At 37.4% G+C, this 22,863-nt stretch overlaps 1 protein-coding gene across 1 annotated transcript; it reads left to right on the top strand.

Moving 5' to 3' along the window:
- Window positions 1–9,161: 9,161 nt before the first annotated feature.
- Window positions 9,162–10,088, top strand: LOC310649929 (vomeronasal type-2 receptor 26-like; the record flags this gene model as incomplete). Its single annotated transcript, XM_083378759.1, has 1 exon — window positions 9,162–10,088. The coding sequence occupies one exon, from the start codon at window positions 9,162–9,164 to the stop codon at window positions 10,086–10,088; it is 927 nt and encodes a 308-aa protein (XP_083234885.1).
- Between the last annotated feature and the right edge of the window lie 12,775 nt (window positions 10,089–22,863).

The raw sequence follows: 22,863 nt of genomic DNA, 5'->3' as shown, positions 1-22,863 counted from the left end.
CCCACCAGGGTAATCTGGTCAGTGGGATTGCCTTCCGTCTTCCCAACCACTGCATTGGCAGCTGTCATTGCCCTCCTGAGAGGCGGTGCAGCGATTGGATGGCGGCCATGCTGTGAACAGTGATAGACCATCCCCGCAAATTGCCACCAAAAACAGCAAGGCAAACATGCACACAGATGCAGTGCCAAAAACAGCAGTGCGAAAAGTAGCACTCGGAGCCTCCAAGAGCTGCAGGGATCTGCGATGCTGGTTTTGGCACCGTGTCTGTGTGCATGTTTGCCTTGCTGTTTTTGGTGGCAATTTGGGGGGATGGTCTATCACTGTTCACAGCATGGCCGCCATCCAATCGCTGCACCGCCTCTCAGGAGGGCAATGACAGCTGCCAATGCAGTGGTTGGAAAGACAGAAGGCAATCCCACCGACCAGATTCCCTGGTGGGGGTGGGGTGGAAAATCAAGTGGTGTGAAAAGCAGAGCCTCCAGGAGCTGCAGGAATCCACATATGCCTTTTGCAGTCATTGTCCTGAAATGCACAGTCTCGTCCCATATGTGCGGTGGAGCTGGAAGATGGAGACAGGCCACCCCTCCCTCAATGGCCAACCTGACCCGGGCCAGCCAGATTGCTTCAGCTGCAAGGAGTCTGGCCTAAGGTTTCCATCACCCAGGCTTCCTAAAGCTGATGGGAACTGGAGCCCGCCACAGCTGAAGAGTTTAGCTGAAGTGCAAAATTGAACTCACAGTGGTAGCACTGGCAGCAGATAAGGTATGGGGAGGCATGCCATCTGGCCTGCCAAAAAATCTACACTGAGACGGAGTGGGTGGGGTCTTAAGTAGGGCTTATTTTGGGGGGTAGGGCAAAACTCACTTAATGCATTTTCCACTTAGCAACAAAAATTCTGGGCTCCATTGTGGGCATAGGTCGAGGACTACCTATATATATATATAATTTTTAATGAATAAATTTGAGGAACTATAGAATAGTGTGGGGGGAAAATCTTCCAAATTATCTTCCCAATTCTACTTCTCCAATTGTTTTCAAAACAGGTTAACCATCAGTCACTTATTAGGTGACCTGAAAGAGAGAAAAAATGTTGATCAACTATGCAAAGAAAAATTGCCAGCTTGCCAATGTTTCAGAGATAATTATACTCCTTATAAATAACTGAAATCAGTCTATTATCCATGTAGGCAAAACATCAAAAGATCTCTGCAGAAGGGGAATAGATGTTGAGAATCAATTGGTATAAATATTTCTAGAATAACATTGGGGGCACAAAGGGGTTGATCCATGAGGTTCATTTCCAGAGATTCTCTTCTTCCTCTCTATAACAATAGAGTGAAGATGTTAGTCCTTCTGTTTTTCTTGTTGCACAATGTACCTACTCCGAGATGCCATTCAAGAGATGCTTTCCCTGTTCCACATGAGTGGTTCCACCCTGGTGACCTCATCATTGGTGGGATGGTGTCTCAAATTTTTTATAACTTTATTGAAATTGAATATAAGGAACATCCTTCTCTAAAACCTTATCAGTTACCACTGTAAGAATGTTTTTCTTCAGGTGTGTTCCTCAATCTTAGCCAGCTCCCCCAAAATTTCTTACATGAGTAAAAACTGTTTCAACATAATGTAGACTTTGGATCTAATCTATCTAAGCCTACTTTGTCTTTTCAGTACAACTGGTTGTGGGAGAAGAAATATTTCTTTACATTAAGTTAAAGTCTTTCTCATGAAAATACTTTAAAGTCTTAAAAGTCTTTTTGATTCATACATTAAATCTCCAAAAGACATACTAAAGTTTTTTGAAGAACATTTAATGAGCTGGAAGTAATTCATCTGCAAGCAGTAAATGAGTGATACCAGTTGAATCTGTTCATATTTTGCTTTGTATTAAACTAAATAAATGTAGCTTAGGAAACTATTATTTTTTTTGCTGTCGTGCATATTTATTTCAAACCACAGAAACACTGTAAAAATTATTACAGTATATTAGTACATTATACTTATCACCTTCCTACATCCATCAGAGATGGAAATCTTCATTATATATTTAGAAATGATGCCACATTATAAGAATTTTAAAATTACTTCTTCAATGGGGGGGGGATTTAACTATTGGCAGTGTAATAACCAAATTCTATCAGCACGTCCTTGCCTTGGCCTTTGCTGTGAAGGAGATCAATGAGGACTTCCAGATCTTACCTAACGTCACTCTTGGGTTCCACATCTATGATAGTTACTACAACCCAAGGATGACCTATCGCACCACTTTGGACCTGCTTTTCAAATCTGAGGGATTTTTTCCTAACTACAAATGTGGTAACCAGAAGAATCTCATGGCCATCATTGGAGGGTTAGATGCCTCTACTTCTTCCTATATGGCAGAAAGTATAAATTTCTTCAAGATTCCACAGGTAATTTGGGGCAGAGTAGTAAGAGAGAAACTTCTCTTCTTTTGTAATGAACATTAACAGAATAAATAGACTAAGAAAATAAGAGGATAAGAGGATAACAGATGAAGGGAACCATAGAGGTCCTCTAGTCTAGCCCAGTGCTGAAACATGAGACCCTTAAGAGTACATTCATAGTTATTTTTTCCTTTATTCTTATGAATAATGATTGCCTTTTTTTGTTTGTTCAGTTGACCTATGGCTCTTTTGCCCAAGAAGAGTTCCAGGCTACTAAGTTATCTTCACTTTATTGCATGATGCCAAAAGAGGACCATCAGTACATCGGAATTATCAAACTTCTTCTCCATTTTGGATGGACGTGGATTGGAGTCTTTACTTTTGATAAGAATAAGGCAGAACAATTTTTGCAGAAAATTCATCCATTGCTTTCCCAGAATGGGATCTGTTTAGCCTTCACGCAAAAAATTCCACAGCAAGCCCCTTTTGAAGAACTTTCAGAACTTTTTGATCTAATCTCAATTATTTCTAGTAAACTGGTAGAAGAGAAAACCAATGTTTTTCTTGTCTATGGTGAATCATTCACAGTTCTGTGGCTCAGAACTGTTGTGTTTCTTCGTGATCCTGAAAACAAAGACAGATCATTATTCAGAAAAGTTTGGATCCTGATGTTCCCAATTGATTTCATACTGACAGGATTTCAAAGAGGTTGGGATCTCCAGATGTACCATGGGTCTCTTTCCTTTACAGTGCATTCAAGAGAAGTTCAAGGCTTCAAAGAATTTCTTCAAGTCATCAAACCTTCAACCCACAAAGATGGATTTCTTCAAGAGGTTTGGCAGCAATTGTTTGATTGCTCATTTTCAACTGAAAAATCACCTTCAATGAACAATGAAACTTGTAGTGGAGAAGAAAATTTGGAAAATCTACCTGCACCCCTCTTTGAGTTACAGATGACTGGCCAAAGCTACACTATCTACAATGCTGTTTATGCAGTGGCACATTCTTTGCATGAGGCAATGAGATCAAACTTCCAACACAGAAGAATTAAAATGTTTGAATTTTCAAATCTGCAGCCTTGGCAGGTAATGTCTCTATGCCACACCTATCTTTTCTTTCACTGAATCGCTTTTCTCATCATAATCTAACATGGCTTGTTTGCTACGACCTATGACCACAGATCAATCTGGATAATGAGGAAACACCATTATTAATGTAATAGCCGATTATAAGTTATAAAATAAAAGGGATGAAAAATTTGCAAATTTCAGTCTAGTCAATGGAATTTTTGTATCATTTTAAAAAAAAAGTGTAGTTTTTTTTAAAAAAACTGACCTTCCACGTCTGCAGATTGCCAGATATTAGATATCAGTGCAATTTATGTAGAAAATCATTGTAGTTTGCATAACAAGACATAGTCAAAGGAAGCACCGTTTTATACAGTCATTAAACATTACTTTTCATTCTCCTTTCCATAAATAAAAAAATCTCCAAAATACTTCTAATTGGCTCGTAAATGTTTCAATGTTGGAAATATGAATATTTTCTCTCTCCCTCCTTCCCTCCATCCTCACTTAAATCTCAAATGAAATTTATCAGGTCCCAGCCTCTCAAATAGCTTTGTATCAATGGAGAAGGAAAAGTGATGGATAAGATTATGTATGGTGTTGTTGTTGTTAGCTGCAAAGTCGTGTCCAACTCATCGCGACCCTATGGACAACGTTCCTCCAGGCCTTCCTGTCCTCTACCATCTTCTGGAGTCCATTTAAGCACACGCCTACTGCTTCAGTGACTCCATCCAGCCACCTCATTCTCTGTCGTCCCCTTCTTCTATTGCCCTCGATCTTTCCCAGCATGAGGCTCTTCTCCAGTGAGTCCTTCCTTCTCATTAGGTGGCCAAAGTATTTGAGTTTTAGCTTTAGGATCTGGCCTTCTAAAGAGCAGTCAGGGTTGATCTCCTCTAGGACTGACCGGTTTGATCGCCTTGCAGTCCAAGGGACTCGCAGGAGTCTTCTCCAGCACCATAGTCCAAAGGCCTCAATTCTTTGGCGCTCAGCCTTTTTTATGGTCCAGCTTTCACTGCCATACATTGCAACTAGGAAGACCGTAGCCTTGACTATATGATGTATGGTGTAGGTTTGGTTAATTCTTTACATAGTGAATAAAAATAATATACAAAACAGCCTGTTTTCATTTTGCTTTTATTCATTGACATCATTTCCTATTTTCCCTTAAAATAAGATCAAATTAATAAGAGAGTAAACCTATACATTTACTTGTAATATAAATTATCAAGTTTCTCAATTTTACTTATTTGAGCATTATTACAGAGATGGGAAGAATGACTGAAAGAAATTTGAATATGATGGTCTGTTCTCCATTATTATCCTTTCAATTCCCTCTCTCTTTCATTCTCTTTCAAGCAGCTCCATTCCTTTCTTCAAGACATTTCTTTTAACAATTCAGCTGGGGAGAGAGTGTTTCTGAATAAAGAAGGAGCAGCAACTGGAGGATTCACCATCGTTAACCTGATCACTTTTCCTAACAGATCCTTTCAGAAAGTTAGAGTTGGAAACTTAGATCCCAGTGCTCCAAAAGGGAAAGAAATATTCATTGATAAAAATGTGATTATCTGGCACCCAGCTTTTAACCAGGTTTGGAGTTATTTAATCAACTATAATTTCATCCATGATGATACCATGAAAATGTATTTGCCTGTACTGATCAGAATCTCTTTATACATATTTTTTCTTTCAGTCTCTTTAAAAGAAAGAACAGATATATTCTGTACAAATGCTGACCATGTTTAAGCATTTGCCAAATTGACAAAATAACATTACAATATGAAAGTCAGATTTTCATCGCTGAGCTACATTTCCATTTGAAATAATGACAAAATAACATTACAAATTGACAAAATAACATTACAATATAAAAGTCAGATTTTCATCGCTGAGCTACATTTCCATTTGAAATAATGATTATTTCCATAAGATTCTGATAATGTACGTTTATTTACTAACCCTGCCCTTCTTCAAACAGGCCATTGAAATTCTTTCCTGCCATAAAGGAAAATAATTAGAAACTGTTTTTCTTCTATTCTTTTTTTTTTAAAGCTTTCTTTGAAAAACCTTATCTGTTTATGACCAGGTACTTCCAATTTCTCTGTGTAATGGCCATTGTTCCCCTGGATATTGGAAGAAAGGGATTGAAGGAAAACAATTCTGTTGCTATGATTGTGTTCCATGCCCAGAAGGAAAGATTTCAAATAAAAATGGTGAGACAATCCATCAATTTTTCATTAAATTGACTTAAGCAAAATGTAATTGATTAAGATGTGTATAATGAGTAGCTTTATACGTAAGTTCTTCAGGGTGAATGTTCCTGTCTAAACAGTGATCCCCAGGCTGTAGTCACAACAGTGACAGCTCATATTTGTGTGTGTTTTTTTATTGCTAACAAAGAATTAAAGGGAGACTAATATGGCCATTTGAAACTCATTTGTTCTCATCAGTCAGCCATACCCTTCTGAGATTTGAATCTGGGCCGATTGCACATTAGGCAATTGTTCTAACATTTAGGTCACAGGTACTTTCTCACTTTGTTAGCTGAGAAGCAAGGGAGATATGTGTTAAGTGTTTGTTAAGTATTTTAGAATACCTTGCTAGGCCCAAACCACGGGACAAATCTTATTGCCTGTTTCAGCCTAACCCAAGGCCATCCCCAGGCTGTAATCAGAACAGTGACAGCTCATATTTGTGTATATTTTTTTTGGATTGCTAACAAAGAATTAAAGGGAGACTAATATGGCCATTTCAAACTCATTTGTTCTCATCAGTCAGCCATACCCTTCTGAGATTCGAATCTGGGCCGATTGCACATTAGGCAATTGTTCTAACATTTAGGCCACAGGTTCTTTCTTGCTTTGTTAGCTGAGAAGCAAGGGAGATATGTATTAAGTGTTTGTTAAGTATTTTAGAATACCTTGCTAGGCCCCAAACATGGGACAAATCTACGTTTTCTGAGGTTTTCGCGGGTGTTTGTATGTAGATCTTTGGTCATTCGGGTTTTTTTCCCCATGTAAAATTGGAGGTATCAGGGCAACATTTCGATGAAATCTCATCCGTCATCCTCAGGCTGGTGACTTCAGCTTCCTTCTTCTGGGAGAAGTGTGTGATAGTGGCTGTTTTTTTTTTTCTTTTTTAAACTGCCAGAGTGGGTGTGTTCTGTGGGTGGAGGCTTGGCTGTGTTCTGATGGGGTGGAGGTGTGCTCTGATTGGGTGGGGGCTTAGCTGTGTTCTGATTGGGTGGGAGTGTGTTTTGAATGGGGGCTGTGTTGTGATTGGGTGGGGATGTGTTTTGAGTGGATGGGCTGGTCTCAGCTGCCAGCCTTAGACCTGAACTGGTGAGTTGTGCTGCTTTTGTTAGGCTCCGTGTTTGTGGTGGTGCCATGTTTTTATAGTGGGTGTTAGTTTGCTTATTGTGTGGTTTGGAGGGGTTTAAAGTGGTTAATGTTGCAGCTGTAGTTAGGCTTCTGTTTTGTGGTTGTGTGTCGTTATCGTTGTGGGTTCAGATTTGCTTTTTGAATGGTTGTGTGGTGGTGATGTCATGTGATGTTATCATGAGTTTGGGTCTGGTATCATTCTTGGTTGTTGGGACTCATCTGTCAATCAAGGCGGGTTTCCAAATGGCTGGTAGGCGAGTGGTATCATCTCATTTGTTCATGCTGTGGGGGCGTTTTTCTATCTCAATGGCTTCTCTGATTATTCTGTTGTTAAAGTGTTCAATTTTGGCGATAGTTCTGGTTTTTTTAAAATCAATTTTGTGTCCAGTGTCTTTAAAGTGTTGGAACAGGGATGAAGTTTGTTCTCCCTTTCTGAGTGAGTTCCTGTGCTCTTCAATGCGTGCACTTATTCTTCTGTTGGTCTGTCCGATGTATGTGGTGGGGCAGGTGGTGCATGGGATTTCATATACTCCTTGGTTTTCTAACTCAATTATGTCTTTGGAGTTTCTTAGGATGGTGGATATTTTTCTGTCTGTGCAGAATGCTGTTTTGATGTTGTGTTACATATATATCCGTTGAGCCATAGATCTTCTACGATCATCTATTATCTATTTATTTATTTTTCATATTTTCAACTTATTTTGCCTATTGAGGGTTCATTTTTTTCCTGTAAAATTAGTATAGGAAAATATTTGTAGCTCAGGGTTGACATGAGGGTTCTTGGTGTTCTCTGAGCTTGCTTCTTTTGTAGCAGATACTCAATTAGCTAAACTAGGTAATCATCCTGTAAGATTGTTCACTCAATAAACAAATATATCATGATTTTTATAAACTCGGGATATATTATGCCTATTTTTTAAAAAAAGCTTCTCAGTATCTTCTATTTTATGATGTCATCATCAGAGCTTGTGATGACAACATAATCACTGTTAGACATGTCAAACTCGTGACATCACGTGACATCGTGCAACGTATCAGGACGGTTTTGCTATTGCTGGCAATGGGGTGGGTGCAGCTTCCACGTGACGCATCCAGCCCACGGGCCGGCAGTTTGACACCTCTGTTGTAAGTCCAGCTAAGCAATATCTGACCTATTAAATATTTAGGAATTAAAGAAAAAGTCTGCTGGAAAAATTAAAGCTCAAAGTACTTTATTCTTATCAGAAAACCCTAAATGAATGTATCATTTGAGGCAATTAGCAATGATTCAACTCATTTTTTTATCTTTCTTTTTAGCCTACATTAAAGTATAATGTGGAGACCAATTTCTTCTTTTAAAGACAGAATAGTAATAAGTAGAGCCAAGTTAAATATATATTTTTAGTTAAAATCTAAATAAATCATGACAGTTTTTTAAAATTGATAGTGTAAAGTTCAACAAGCAACCTTGCCGCTAAGGTTAGTTTATCTGTAAATGAATGCAGACAATTTTCTGTTTGATCTGCCATTTTCCAGCTCTTTTCCTCTATAAAATCTGAAAGGAAGAGAAAGCAAATAAGATTGAGTAGACAAAGATTGTTTTGTGAATGGATTGGATATTTTACCATGGAATGTGTGTTTGTAGAACCAACTAATGTCCTCAACATAAAACCCAAAAGCATAACAAAGGACAGGATAAAATTCAGGAATCAGATTAATATACTTTTATTATCTTGAAATCAAGCATGCAATATTCTTTTTGCTTGTTGAACCCAACATATCTTTTTCAGTATTGATTTCATAGAAAAATTGCCCTTGAATCCTAAACAGGAAAATCTGCATTTTTACAGAATCATGATTAGACTAGTAACTCATAAGTAATATCAGTGAGAATCCACTAGGAAAATAATTTTCAAAAATAAGGATTGTATAGATGACAAAAGGGACACGGTGGCTCAGTGGGTTAGGACGCTGAGCTTGTCGATGAGAAGGTTGGCAGTTTGGTGGGTCGAATCCCGAGTGCTGCATAACAGACTGAGCGCCTGTTACACATCCCAGCTTCTGCCAACCTAGCAGTTCGAAAGCACATAAAAATGCAAGTAGAAAAATAGGGACCACAACGGTGGGAAGGTAACAGCGTTCTGTGCGCCTTTGGTGTCTGTTATAAATGCAATAAAATAAATAAATAAATAGTCATGCCAGCCACATGACCACAGAGACGTCCTCGGACAAACACTGGCTCTTCGGCTTTGAAACGGAGATGAGCACCACCCCCTAGAGTTGGAAACGACTAGCATGCATGTGCAGGGGAACCTTTACCTTACCTTTTATAGATGACAAATGCCTTGACTTTTCTTCCAGATACGAATGACTGTCTTGAATGTCCAAAAGATCATTATCCAGAGAAAGAACAGAAAGAATGTATCTTGAAACCAGTGGTCTTTCTAACATTTGAAGAACCTTTAGGAACTGGTTTAGCCTCAGCTGCTCTTTATTTCTTCTTCTTGACATCTGGAGTACTTGGAACTTTTGTTAAGCATAGGGATACTCCCATTGTCAAAGCCAACAACCGGTCCCTCACCTACACCCTGCTTTTCTCTCTTCAGCTCTGTTTTCTCTCGTCATTGTTCTTCCTCAGCCAACCTAGCAAGGTGACCTGCCTTCTCCGACAATCAATGTTTGGCATCACCTTCTCAGTGGCCATTTCTAGTGTACTGGCCAAAACCATCACAGTGGTTGTTGCTTTCATGGCCACTAAACCAGGATCTCAGATGAGGAAATGGGTAGGGGAAAAAACATCTTTTTCTATTATCTTTTCCTGTTCTGTTTTCCAAGTATGTATTTGTATTCTTTGGTTGTCGACATCTCCCCCATTTCCTGAGTTAGACATGCACACAGAATCCAAAGAAATGATTCTACAGTGCAATGAGGGGTCAGCTGTGTTCTTCTATTGTGTCTTGGGCTACATGGGTTTCTTGGCCATTGCCAGCTTTATTGTGGCTTTTCTTGCCCGCAAACTACCTGACAGCTTTAACGAAGCCAGGTTCATCACCTTCAGTATGTTGGCCTTTTGTAGTGTTTGGGTCTCCTTCTTTCCAGCCTATCTGAGCACAAAAGGCAAAGCCATGGTAGCTGTGGAGGTCTTCTCCATCTTGTCCTCCAGTGCTGCATTACTGGGATGCATATTTTTGCCAAAGTGCTACATCATTGTTTTTAGGCCTGAGCTAAACCAGAGAGAGCAACTAATAAAGAGGACTTAGTACATCATGTGAGTTTTCTCACTATGCAAAATTGCTGACAATAAAAAGACTGTTTGGATAATTTATGGAGGATTATCATTGTTATTAAGACTTATTATGTTTGACCACTCCAAAAGGAATGCTCATGCTGTTGTACTTACAATCGTTTTCCAAAGAAGTAAATAAATACATCACCTTTACAGGACAAACCAATCTGCCTGAAATAATGGGTTTTTAAATCAATTTTGGACCATATCAACAATATATTTAAAAAGAGGAGGCAAGTCTTTCCAAGCAATTACTTGTTAAAAATATTTCCTATTAAATATTTGCACATATACTAAATGATAGTAATTCTCTCATGTGTTATTTCTCCACTCATGTTTAAAATGCAATAATTCTGTAACTTCATATTTGATAAACAAAGCCATCAGAACTAAAGCAAAACATGAACAAGGAGATTTACTGTCTCCAAAGATAACACAACAATGCTATGCCTGCAGATGAACAATCAGAAATTTGACATAGCCATGTATTTCTGTAGAAGTCATTAAGCATAGAGAACGATAGCAAATACGTTGAATTGTACTCAGTTTATTGCGAGTCAACTCATAGAAATAAACTCAGATTAAAACTTTACTATAATCATTGTACACAAATATCAGTTAAATACATTTATAGGAAGAAGCAAACTTCCCCAATCTGGTACCCAATACAAGCATACATTATTTATTGGAAGAGTGAATAAATGACTTTGCAGATGACAGACCCACAAAACATATTAAAATAATAAGCAAAAATGCACTATGATAGTTAGAAAATAACTGTTCATGCAGTCTGATTGATAGCTTTCTTCCTGTTTGGCCCATATAGTTCTTTTTGGCCCATAGTGCAGCAACAGGAAGAAATCTATCTACCAGACTGCATGAACACTTCCTGGCCATCAAAAGACATGACCCACTTTCCCTCATGTCCATCCACAAAGACTCAGAAGGACACAAATTTGATCTAACTGGGACCACAACTGTAATCCATGCAAAATCAAGGAGAGAAAGAGAAATCCTCAAAGCCTGGTTTTCCACTAATAAGTTAATAAACAGACACATTGGCATTGACCCAGACCATATTATTCAGAAGCAACTGAACGAACAGCATCATTTGCATCACACAGATGATACTTTACACCAAAGGCTATGGCCCAGCAACACAACCAGCCAATCAAACAGCCAGAAAACAGACCATGACTCAGCAACATCCAGATAAACAACATCCACACCAATTTGCACCACACAAAAAGGTATTTAAAGGCCGGTGCTCTGACAGACGAGCACAATTCAAAGTGCACTGAAGATGTCCCCCCAGATGGAGCTGAAATGTTTTCAGCCAAATTGCTAAGCTCGGGGATCAAACTAATAGCCCAGTCACTGAAATGTTACACAATAAGAGTAGTAATAGATACATAATTATAGATTGTCCTTGGCTTACAACCCCAATTGAAACCAGAATACTCGTTCTAAACACGGCAGTTATTAAGTGAGTTGATTTTACAACCATTTTTGCCAATGTGATACAGGAACTCACTACACTTAAGTGAATCACTGACTCATTAAGCTAAGCTCACAAATGGTGAACTGGGATGCTTTCGATGCTACAACTATTATACAGACATGTCAGTTACCAAGGACCTAAAATTTGATCACATGACTGTGGAGATGCTGTAATGGTTGTAAGTGCGAGGATATGTTGTAAGTCATTTTTTCAGCATTGTAATTTTAAATGGCCACTAAAAGTGGTTGCAGGGACGCGGTGGCTCAGTGGGTTAGGACGCTGAGCTTGTCGATCAGATGGTCGGCAGTTTGGCAGGTAAAATCGCGAGTGCCATGTAACAGGGTGAGCGCCTGTTACTCGTCCCAGCTTCTGCCAACCTAGCAGTTCGAAAGAACGTAAAAATGCAAGTAGAAAAATAGGGACCACTATTGTGGGAAGGTAACAGCGTTCTGTGTGCCTTTGGCGTCTAGTCATGCTGGCCACATGACCACAGAGATGTCCTCGGACAAGCGCTGGCTCTTTGGCTTTGAAACGGAGATGAGCACCGGCCCCTAGAGTCGGAAATGACTAGCACGCATGTGCGGGGGAACCTTTACCTTTACCTTAAAAGTGGTTGCAAGTCAAGGACTACATGTATCTTCTTTTAGTAAAGGAAACAGAAAGGAAGAAGAAGAAAATTGAAACATTGTGTGGAACAGAAAATGGACCAGTTGTTTTGGGATCTGCCAATAGGAGATTTACATCCACCGATATGGAATATGCAAATATTCCTCTTTAAAATAAACATATTTTCTACATCTTCTCATAACAACAAATTCAAAACCATCTGTTTCATGGTGCAAAGCTCTTGTTGTTCATGTCATCTGTGGTGCCTGTGGAAACCATTGAAAACTAATGGTTTTCAAAGGTTTCCCATGATGTTATACCTAGTCAGGTCATGAAAAGGCTGTAACCAAGTAACATATTTCAGAAAGCACCAACGACTCAATATTCAAAACTAAATCACTCTTCAGTCAGTTGTCCAAAAGGTGCTTTTTCAAAAGGGAACTGGACTCTGTTTTTTTTCCCCTTGAAGATGTTTCGCTTCTTGACTGTTAGAACTGAAGAAGCTACTGTTCTGTACCAGCCTGCTACCACCCCTGCAGAAAAGGCAGGGACAACCCCTTTTACAAGAATGCAAGAGGCTGGAATTACGCCTGCCAAATTTATAGCCACAAAAACAAATGGAACAAGACAAACCAAGAAACAGGAGCTTTAAGAAACAGGAACTATCCAAGCGGTTGCCTTCAGCAAACCAGCCCTCCCACGCATTCCCCTTTTATACAGTTCAGGGCGTGGCTTCTCTCTGCCTCCTTCCGAGGAGCCCCATTGCCTTCCTCTGTTTACTCCTAATTGATTGCCTCCTGCGTTGGGCATCCTTGAACAGGGCCAGCTGTGGGTCATCTTCATCCACGCTGTCAGGCTCACACAGCCGGGTCTCCATGGTGACCAAGTGGGAGGGGCCTGGCTTAGGGCTCTCATCAGCAATATCTTCAACCCCCTCAGCAAGGTCTTCGACACCCCTCTCCTCCTCCTCTGAGTCGTCCGACCCAACTGCCGAACCCACAGGCTGACCCTGAATCACAACAGCTTCTTGGATGAGAAGCAACATGTCTTCCAGGCAAAAACAAAGTCCAATTGCCTTTTCAAACAATGCCTTTGGGACAACCATGACCTGGATGACTGAGAATCTCTGTAGACATTCTTCAGTCAGTTGTTAATTTCAACTTAACAGACATGATGGTGCGGTGGTTAGAATGCAGTATTGCAGGCTGACTCTGTCCAATTCCAGGAGTTTGATCCTAACTTGCTTAAACTAGTTTCAGCCTTCTATCATTCGAAGGCCAGTAAAATGAGGATCCAGATTGTTGGGGGCAATATGTTGGTTTTGTAAAATGCTTCGGCTGGGCTGTAAAGCACTTTGAAGTAATCTATAAAACTAAGTGCTATTGCTAATGCTATTGCTATATTCTTCATGTTCTTCTTCTACCAACTCTTTACAGGTTAGCAATTTTTCTTTAGTCTGCTATAAAATGGTTCTTGGGCTGTGACCCATAAGGGCATTTTCAGTAGCACAAAATAAATTTTAAATGAGGCAAACCCAATCCTCTTCATTTATTTGCATGTTGGAGGACTCTATATTTGCACTATGAGTCTCAGATATGTATCTTTCTGCTTTACTTAAATGGCATATGGGTAGTCAAAATATATATCATTTGAAACAAAAAGATTCTCCTAGACAATGCATTCATATTTTTGTACCAGAAATTTTTCCCTACACTGACAATAGTAAATCTTCCCATCCTCAATGAAATTAAGAAAAACATTAAAAGAAAAGAAGATTTATATTTTTTCATTCCATGTCTTAACTGTTCTGAAATAACATACAGTTCATATTAGACATAATAATACCTAAATATTTTACCTTTTTCTCAACATTAGAACACCAGAATTTTCCAACAATTTTATTTGGTTTTCTATTTTCATATATTTGTTAACATCATTGTCATATGGTTGTCAACTTTAAAACCAGCTAATGCACCAATAGCTTTTAATTTTTCATTAATATTTTTATTCCTTCCAAAAGTTCTTCAGAACTAGAATCAGTTTTATCCTCAAATACCCATAATCTACATATTTTGCTTTTAATCCTCACTTTAGCAACTCTTTCATTTCAATATGTCCAAAATTAACCTGATTAACAGTAGTGCAAGTGGATATTGTTGACTTTCTCCTTTATTTCACAATGTTTTGTTAACTACATTTCCAGATGTAGTATCTTTGGCCTTTGTGTGTTGAAATTGATTTTATCCATTTATAAGTCCATACCTTCCAAGACCTCTTCCCAATCCTATTTTTTCAAGTATTTTAAAAACCGGCCATTTACTAGAACATTCAAAAGAAAGAAAGATGTTGATCAGATATGCAAAGAAAAATTGCCAGGTTGCCAATGTTTCAAAGGTAATTATGTCTCTTATGAATTACTGAAAACACTTCATTATTCTAAAAGGTAGAAATATCAAACATTCTGTGCAGAAGGGAATAGGAATTGAAAACAATCGATGTAAATATTACTAGAGACACCACATGAAGGCGCTTACTCTCCGAGCTTCACTTCTACAAATTCTCTCCCTCCTGTCTTGTGTGCCAGAACTTCTCTTTGAATGATTGACCCAGACATTTTCCCATAATAAAAGAGTAAAGATGTTTCTTCTGATTTTCTTGCTGCACAGAGTAGTTATGCAGAGATGCCTTGCAAGTGATGCTTTCCCTGTTCCACACGAGTGGTACCAGCCTGGTGATCTCGTCATTGGTGGGATGGTGTCTCAAATTTTTTACAACTTTCATGAAATTGAATTTAAGGACTATCCTTCTCTAAAAGCTTATCATTTACCAATGTAAGGACTTTCCCCCACCACCACCACCACATGTTCCCTAAACGTAGCCAGATCTAGCAAATGTGCTAACATCAGTAAACACTGAGAATGAATGTAGTTTTTGTATCTAATTAAAACTTTCTCTTTTGAATGGTTGTAAGAGTAGAAATATTTTCTTTGTGATAACTTAAAAGTCTTTCTCATAAAATGTATACTTTCTTCATTCGTATGCTAAAAGTCATTCAAACAACTTATTGAAATTTTGAAGAACATTTAATGAGCTGAAGGTAATTTTTTTTCATAAAAGAAAAGGTCTGTATTATTCTCTCTTTCAAAATGTGCAGGCAGTAAATGAATGGTATTTGCTAAATATGTTTCTATTCTGTTTTGTGCTAAACTGATAAAAAATAAATATGGTAGCTTGGAATAAAAATTAATGTTTTTTCTTTGCTATTCTGCCTAATTATTGCAACTCATGTACATACGTGGAACCACTCTGTACAAATTATTACAGTATGTTAGCATTTTATTATCATCTTCCTACTTGCATCAAAGGTAGAAGCCTTTGCTATACATTTAAAATTGATGTCACATTATAAGAATTTTAAAATGACTTCTTCAATGGGAATATTTAACTTATTGACAGAATAATAACAAAATTCTATCAGCACGTCCTTGCCTTGGCTTTTGCTGTGAAGGAGATCAACGAGGACTCCCAAATCTTACCTAACATCACTCTTGGGTTCCACATCTGTGACAGTTACTACAGCTCAAGGATGACCTATCGCACCACTCTGGATATTCTTTTCAAATCCCAAGAATTTGTCCCGAACTATAAATGTGATAGCTGGAAGAATCTCATGGCCATTATTGGAGCGCTTGTGTCTGATACTTCTTCCTATATGGCACAAATTATAAATGTCTTCAAGATTCCACAGGTAAATTTGGTGGAGGAGTAAAAGAGAAACTTCTTGTCTTTAGTAATATTAGAGTTCATTCAGTTTCCACATTTCCCCCTTCATTGTCATGAATAGTGACTGTCCTATTTTTGTGTGTAGTTGAGCTATGGCTCCTTTTTGCAAGAAGAGTTGCAGGCTACTAAGTTATCTTCACTTTATTGTATGGTTCCGAAAGAAGAGTATCAGTACAGTGGAGTTATACAGCTGCTTCTCCATTTAGGATGGATGTGGATTGGAGTCTTTACTTTTGATATGAATAAGGGAGAACATTTTTTTGCAGAAACTGCATCCGTTGCTTTCTCAAAATGGAATATGCTTGGCTATCACCCAAAAAATTCCACAGCCAGCCCAGTTAGAAGAAATTTCAGAATTTCTTGATATAATCTCAGTTATTATTATTATTATTATTATTATTATTATTATTATTATTATTATTATTATTATTATTATTATTATTATTATTATTATTATTATTATTATGTTTCTTGGATGAGAAGCAAAATATCTTCTAGGAAAAAATAAAGTCCAGTTGCTTTTTGAAAGAAAAAAAAAACACCTTTGGGACAACCAAAGGTGTTTATTAATTTAAGAGCCATGGTTGTGCAGTAGTTAGAATGCCTTATCGCAAGCTGAATCTGCCCACTGCCAGGAGGTCATTCCTGACTTGCTCAAGGTTGACTCAGCCTTCTATACTTCTAAGGTCAATAAAATGATGACCTAGATAGTAGGGGGCAATATGCTGACTCTGTAAACTACTTAGATAGGGCTGTAAAGCACTATGAAGCAATATTATAAGACTAAGTGTTATTGGTAGTGCAATTGCTATTTTTCCATGTTCTTGTTTTAACAGCTCTTGATAGGTTAACCATTTTTCTTTATCTGCTATTTCTTATTTATAAAATGGTTTGTGGGCTGTGACCCATAAGGGCATTTTCAGGTACTGCAAAATAAATTTTAAATGAGGCATACCTAATACTCCTCATCCTTTTGTATTTTTGAAGATTTTATATATTACCCTTAATTTGCATTTAATTCTGCATTGTTTAAATGATACATCGGTAGTCAAAATATATATTGTTTGAAACAAAAACATTCTCCTATGTAATAACTTCATTTTTTCTTGTACCAGATATTTTTCCCTACACTGACAAATGTAATTCTTCCCATCTCAGCATGTTTTTCTTAATTTCATTCACTATGTCTAATACAATTCATATTAGATGTAGTAATATGTAACTATTTTACTTTTTTCTCAACATTAACACCAGAATTTTCCAAATAGTTTCATATGGTATTCTGTTTTCATATTTTTGTTACCATGATTGTCATATGGTTTGTCATATGGTTGTTAGAAACAATAAAAGTCTTCAAGATTCCACAGGTAATTTGGGCAGGAGAGTAAGAGAGAAAATTTCCTTCTTTTGTAATAAATATTAGAATTCATTTTTGGAATTCATTCAGTTTCCCTTCATTGCCATGAATAATGACTCTACCTTTTTTGTATGTAGTTGACCTATGGCTCCTTTGCCCAAGAAGAGGTCCAGGATACTAAGGTATCTTCACTTTACTGCATGGTCCCCAAAGAGGAACATCAATACAGTGGTGTTATACAGCTTCTGCTCCATTTTGGATGGAGGTGGATTGGAGTCTTTACTTTTGATAAGAATAAGGGAGAACATTTCTTGTGGAAACTGCATCCTTTGCTTTCTCAAAATGGGATCTGCTTGTCTTTCACACAAAGAGTTCCACAACGAGCTCAGTTAGAAGAAATTTCAGAATTTTTTGATGTAATCTCAACTGTTTCTAATCAACTGATTGATCAGAAAGCCAATGTTCTTCTTGTCTATGGTGAATCACTCACAATTCTGTGGCTCAGAAGTGTTGTGTTTCTACGTGATTATGAAAATAAAGAGAGTGCATTATTTAGAAAGGTTTGGATCCTGATGTATCCAATTGATTTCATACTGACAGGACTTCAAAGGGCTTGGGATGTCCAGTTGTTCCATGGGTCTCTTTCCTTTACAGTGCATTCAAGAGAAGTTCAAGGCTTCAAAGAATTTCTTCAAGTCATCAAACCTTCAACCCACAAAGATGGATTTCTTCAAGAGGTTTGGCAGCAATTGTTTGATTGCTCATTTTCAAATGAAAAATCACCTTCAATGATCAATGAAACTTGTAGTGGAGAAGAGAATTTGGAGACGCTGCCTGCTCCTCTGTTTGAGTTGCAGATGACTGCCCAAAGCTATAGTATCTACAATGCTGTTTATGCAGTGGCACATTCATTGCATGAGGTGGTGAGATCAAACTCCCAACACACAAGAATTAAAAACTTTGAATTTTCAAATCTGCAGCCTTGGCAGGTAATGTCTTCTTCTCCTCCATACTCTAATATGGATTTTTCCCCACAGATCAATGCAGATATTGAAAAACAAAATTATTAATGTAATAGCTGATTATAAGTTATAGAACAAAGGAGGATGAAAAAAACCCATGTTTTTGCAAATTTAAATCTATTCAATGGGACTTTTGTGTTATTTTTGATTCCATAAATAACCACTTTATTTCTATCTAGATTTGTCCTGTCTTGTAGATTTATTCAGCCTTGTTCTAAAAAGAATTAAGTGACAATGCAGCTGGTGGCAGTCTTTCTTTCCTGTTCAACATACTGTTTTTGAAATGTAAACATTTCACTTCACTAGATTTTTGTAAAAACTTGGTTGTTAGACAGGAGAAATAGTTTTATGACAGTCATTCTTTGCTAATATAGGCAAATTATTTTTGTGAAGATATGTTGATTTTGAGACTTATGGTAAACCACCAAGAGAGTTGCAGGGTTTGGTGCTTTAAAATTTGTGTCATCGTTAATTAGTAAAATACATATGAGCTGACATTTTCTTCTTCTTGGAATAATGAGCAACAAAGAAAAACAACAACAAATGCACTGGTACAGTATAGATGCTACCTCGCACAATAGTAGTAACTGTGAGAGGGATCTTGGAGTCCTAGTGGATAATCATGTAACTATGAGTCAGGAGGGTGCTACAGCCAAAAAAACCAACACAGTGCTAGGCTACATTAACAGAGGGATAGAATCAAGATCACATGTTCTTGATTTATGATGCCTTGCTAAGGCCACACTTGGAATAATGCATCCAGTTTTGGTCACCACAATGTAAAAAGGATGTTGCTACAATTTTTCTTTTTGAGTTCTTTTTCTTATCATCCTTTCGTCACTTCTTCAGGACATTTCTTTGAACAACTCAGTTGAAGAAACAGCTTTATTTAAGGGTATAAGAGAAAGTACAGGTGGCCTTGACATCAAACCTTGATCACTTTTCCAAATGGATCTTATCAGAGAGTTAAAGTTGGAAAATTACACTCTAGCATTCCAACAGGAAAAGAACTGACCACTGAGGAGAACACCATCCTTTGGCACCCTGGTTTTAATGGAGTGTGAAGTCATCCTGTTGTACAAAGGATCAAATTTCCTCTCTAAAATTACCTCATGAACTTGTACTACTCTCAGAAACAAAATTGGCTCTGCTATCATCTTGTTGAAATATAGTTCAACAATGAATTTATGTTATGGTATACAGAGAATCTGCTGAATTTTCCTTTAAAAATTTTCCATAATGTTCATGTTCATACTGGCAAGAATTACTTGGAATTCTTGTCTGTGTGATTTCAGATCTATGTACATATAATCTATGCTCCAATATATGTCTACTTAGCTCATGAATATTTCAGGGTTAAGAACCTGAGTGTACTGTTTTCTCCTCTCTGTGTGTGTGTGTGTCTCTTTGTGTGTCTCTCTCTGTCTCTTGGTCTCTTGGTCTGTCTGTCTGTCTGTCTCTCTCTCTCTCTCTCTCTCTCTTTCCTCCTCATGCTCCTGTTTTCCTCCTCCTCCTCCCTTAAATCTACTTACCAAAGAATGCTTGAATCTCTAAAATATGACTAAAGGAAATTTGTTAGGTCCTAGGCTCTCAAAAGCTAACTATGAAGAGGAAAAATGGAGGATAAGACAATATATAGTGTCTAGGGTTGACCAACTTGAACAGTAAATAGAAATCATATTCAAAATATTCTGTTTTCATTTTGCTCTTATTGATTGATACTATTTCCTGTATTTCCTTAAAATAAGATCAAATTAATAATAGAATAGACCTATACATTTCCATGCAATATAGATTATCAATTTTCTCAATATATATTTGAACATTATTACAGAAATGGGAAAAATGAGTGAATTAAATTTGAATATGCTGGTCTTCTCTCTATTGTTATCCTTCCAATTCCCTCTCTCATTTTCTTTGAAGTAGCTCCATCCATTTCTTCAAGGCATTTCTTTTAACAATTCAGCTGGGGAGAGAGTGTTCCTGAATGAGAAAGGGGAAGCAACAGGCGGATTTGACATCATCAACCTGATCACATTTCCTAACAGATCTTTTCAGAAAGTTAGAGTTGGAGACTTGGATCTCAGTGCTCCAAAAGGGAAAGAATTATCCATTGATGAAGATATGATTGTCTGGCATCCAGCTTTTAACCAGGTATATATACATTCAATGGACTGTATTGTGAGCCATTATGATAATCATGAAGATGTCTTTGTCTGTAAAGGCATATTGAACATAGTCTCTTTCTAAATATAAGGGGTGGGGTTTGAAAGAAAAATAAGAGATGTATTCAGTGCAAATGCTGACTGTGTTCACCTATTTAGCAAATTGATAAAATGACACGACATTCTAAAAGCCAGGTTTTCATATTTGAGTAGCATTTTTATTTGAAATCCTAGGAGTCATGCTGTTTCCATAAGATTGTCATCACACAAAAGCATTTATTCACCCTGCCCTTCTGCAAGCAGGTCCTGTTACCCATCTTTGTAATTTCAACATCTTTATAGTAAAAATCCTATTTGATAAAATTGAATAGTAATTTGAGAAGTCTCCCTCCACAAAGAAGGGAGAGGGCATCAATCTATTTCCCAAAGCACTAGAAGGAAAAAACAAGAAACAATAGATGGAAACTAATCAAGAAGAGAAGCAACTTAGAACTAAAAAAAAATTTCCCTAACATGGAGAACAATTAAGCAGAGCAACAGCTTGTCTCCAGAAGTTGTGGGTGCTTCATTACTGGAGGCTTTAAGAAGAGACTGGGTTGTCACTTGTCTGGAATGGTATAGGGTAGGGGTGTCAAACTCACAATGTCATTTATCACGATGTATCATGACTTTTTTTCCCATTGCCAGCAATGGGGTGGGCACTATTTCACTATGATGCATCCAGGCTCTGGGCTGGCATTTTGGAACCCCTGGTATACTGTAGGATCTCCTGCTTACGCAAGGGGTTGGAGTAGAAGATCTCCAAGTTCCCTTCAAACTCTTGTTATTCTGTTATTCCGTTTCCTGACATAAAGAAGCAAAATTAGAATTAGAAACTGTTTTAAAAATTTCCCCTTACAAAACCTTTTATGTTTATGACCAGGTACTCCCAATTTCTCTGTGTAATGATCATTGTTCCCCTGGATACTGGAAGAAAGGGGTTGAAGAAAAAAAATTCTGTTGCTACAACTGTGTTCCATGTCCAGAAGGGATGATTTCAAATCAAAATGGTAGGTTAAAGGTTCCATCAAGTTTTCATTAGATAGATTTAAGCAAAATATAATAAACTACTTTAGAATGAATATAATTAGTAACTTTAAGGGTGAATATACATTTCTGTACTGTTAAAGTTTGCCCCTAAGATTCTGGCAGATAGCATTCCCTAATACAAGCCCCAAATATGGATCCATTGAGTCATAAATCTTCTGTCATCATATAATCTATTTTCTATTTATTTATTTTTCAAATTTTCAACTTCATTTGCCTCTGGTGGGGGGTTTTTCCCCATAAGATTGTTCACTCAGTAAACAAATATATGAAACATTTTTTAAAAAAAGAAAATTGTTTTCTGATCTCCCCTGTATGATGTAATCTTGATAACTTGTGACCTTAATCATTGTAAGTCCAGCTTATCATTATCTGACTAATAAATATTAAAATGGGAGATCACCAGATAATTAAAATTTGTAGATTAACTTGGGACTTAAGGAAAAAGTGTACTGGAATAAGCAAAGTTTGTTCTTACCAGAAACCCACACATGAAATATACTTTGAGTCTACATACATTGAATTAATTCAATAACTTCTTTATCTTTTTCTTTTTGGCCCCTATGAAAGTACGATATGAGGACCTCTAATCTCTACTTTTCAAAGACAACCTTTAGTTCAAAGTTAAATTTAAAAAAATGACTGCTTTCCATTGTGCTTTTTGCATGCAAATCTTAAAAGATACAATAGGGGGGGAAATGCAATTTCATAGAAAAATGATCCTACTAGTAACCATAGTTAACTGGCACCCATCAGATGAATATTTTCAAAATTTTGGAATGGATAGATGACAAATTCCTTAACTTTTCTTCCAGATATGGATGACTGTTTTGAATGTTCAGAAGATCATTATCCAAATAAAGAAAAGAAAGGATGTATACTGAAGCTGCTTGTCTTTCTAACTTTTGAAGAAATCTTAGGAAATTGTTTAGCCTTGACTGCTCTTTGTTGTTTCTTCTTGACATCTTGGGTACTTGGAACTTTTATTAAGCACCGGGATACCCCCATTGTCAAAGCCAACAACCGGTCCCTTACCTACACCCTCCTTATCTCTCTTCAGCTCTGTTTTCTATCCTCTTTGTTCTTCCTCAGCCAACCTAGCAAGGTTACCTGCCTTCTCCGACAACCAATTTTTGGCATCACCTTCTCAGTAGCTATTTCTAGTATTCTGGCCAAAACCATTACTGTGGTTGTTGCTTTCATGGCCTCTAAACCAGGATCTCAGATGA

Source organism: Vipera ursinii (assembly GCF_947247035.1).
Source record: "Vipera ursinii genome assembly, chromosome: Z".
Classification (NCBI taxonomy): domain Eukaryota; kingdom Metazoa; phylum Chordata; class Lepidosauria; order Squamata; family Viperidae; genus Vipera; species Vipera ursinii.
Note: the sequence above shows the minus strand (reverse complement) of the source record. Positions and strands in the feature narration are given on the sequence as shown.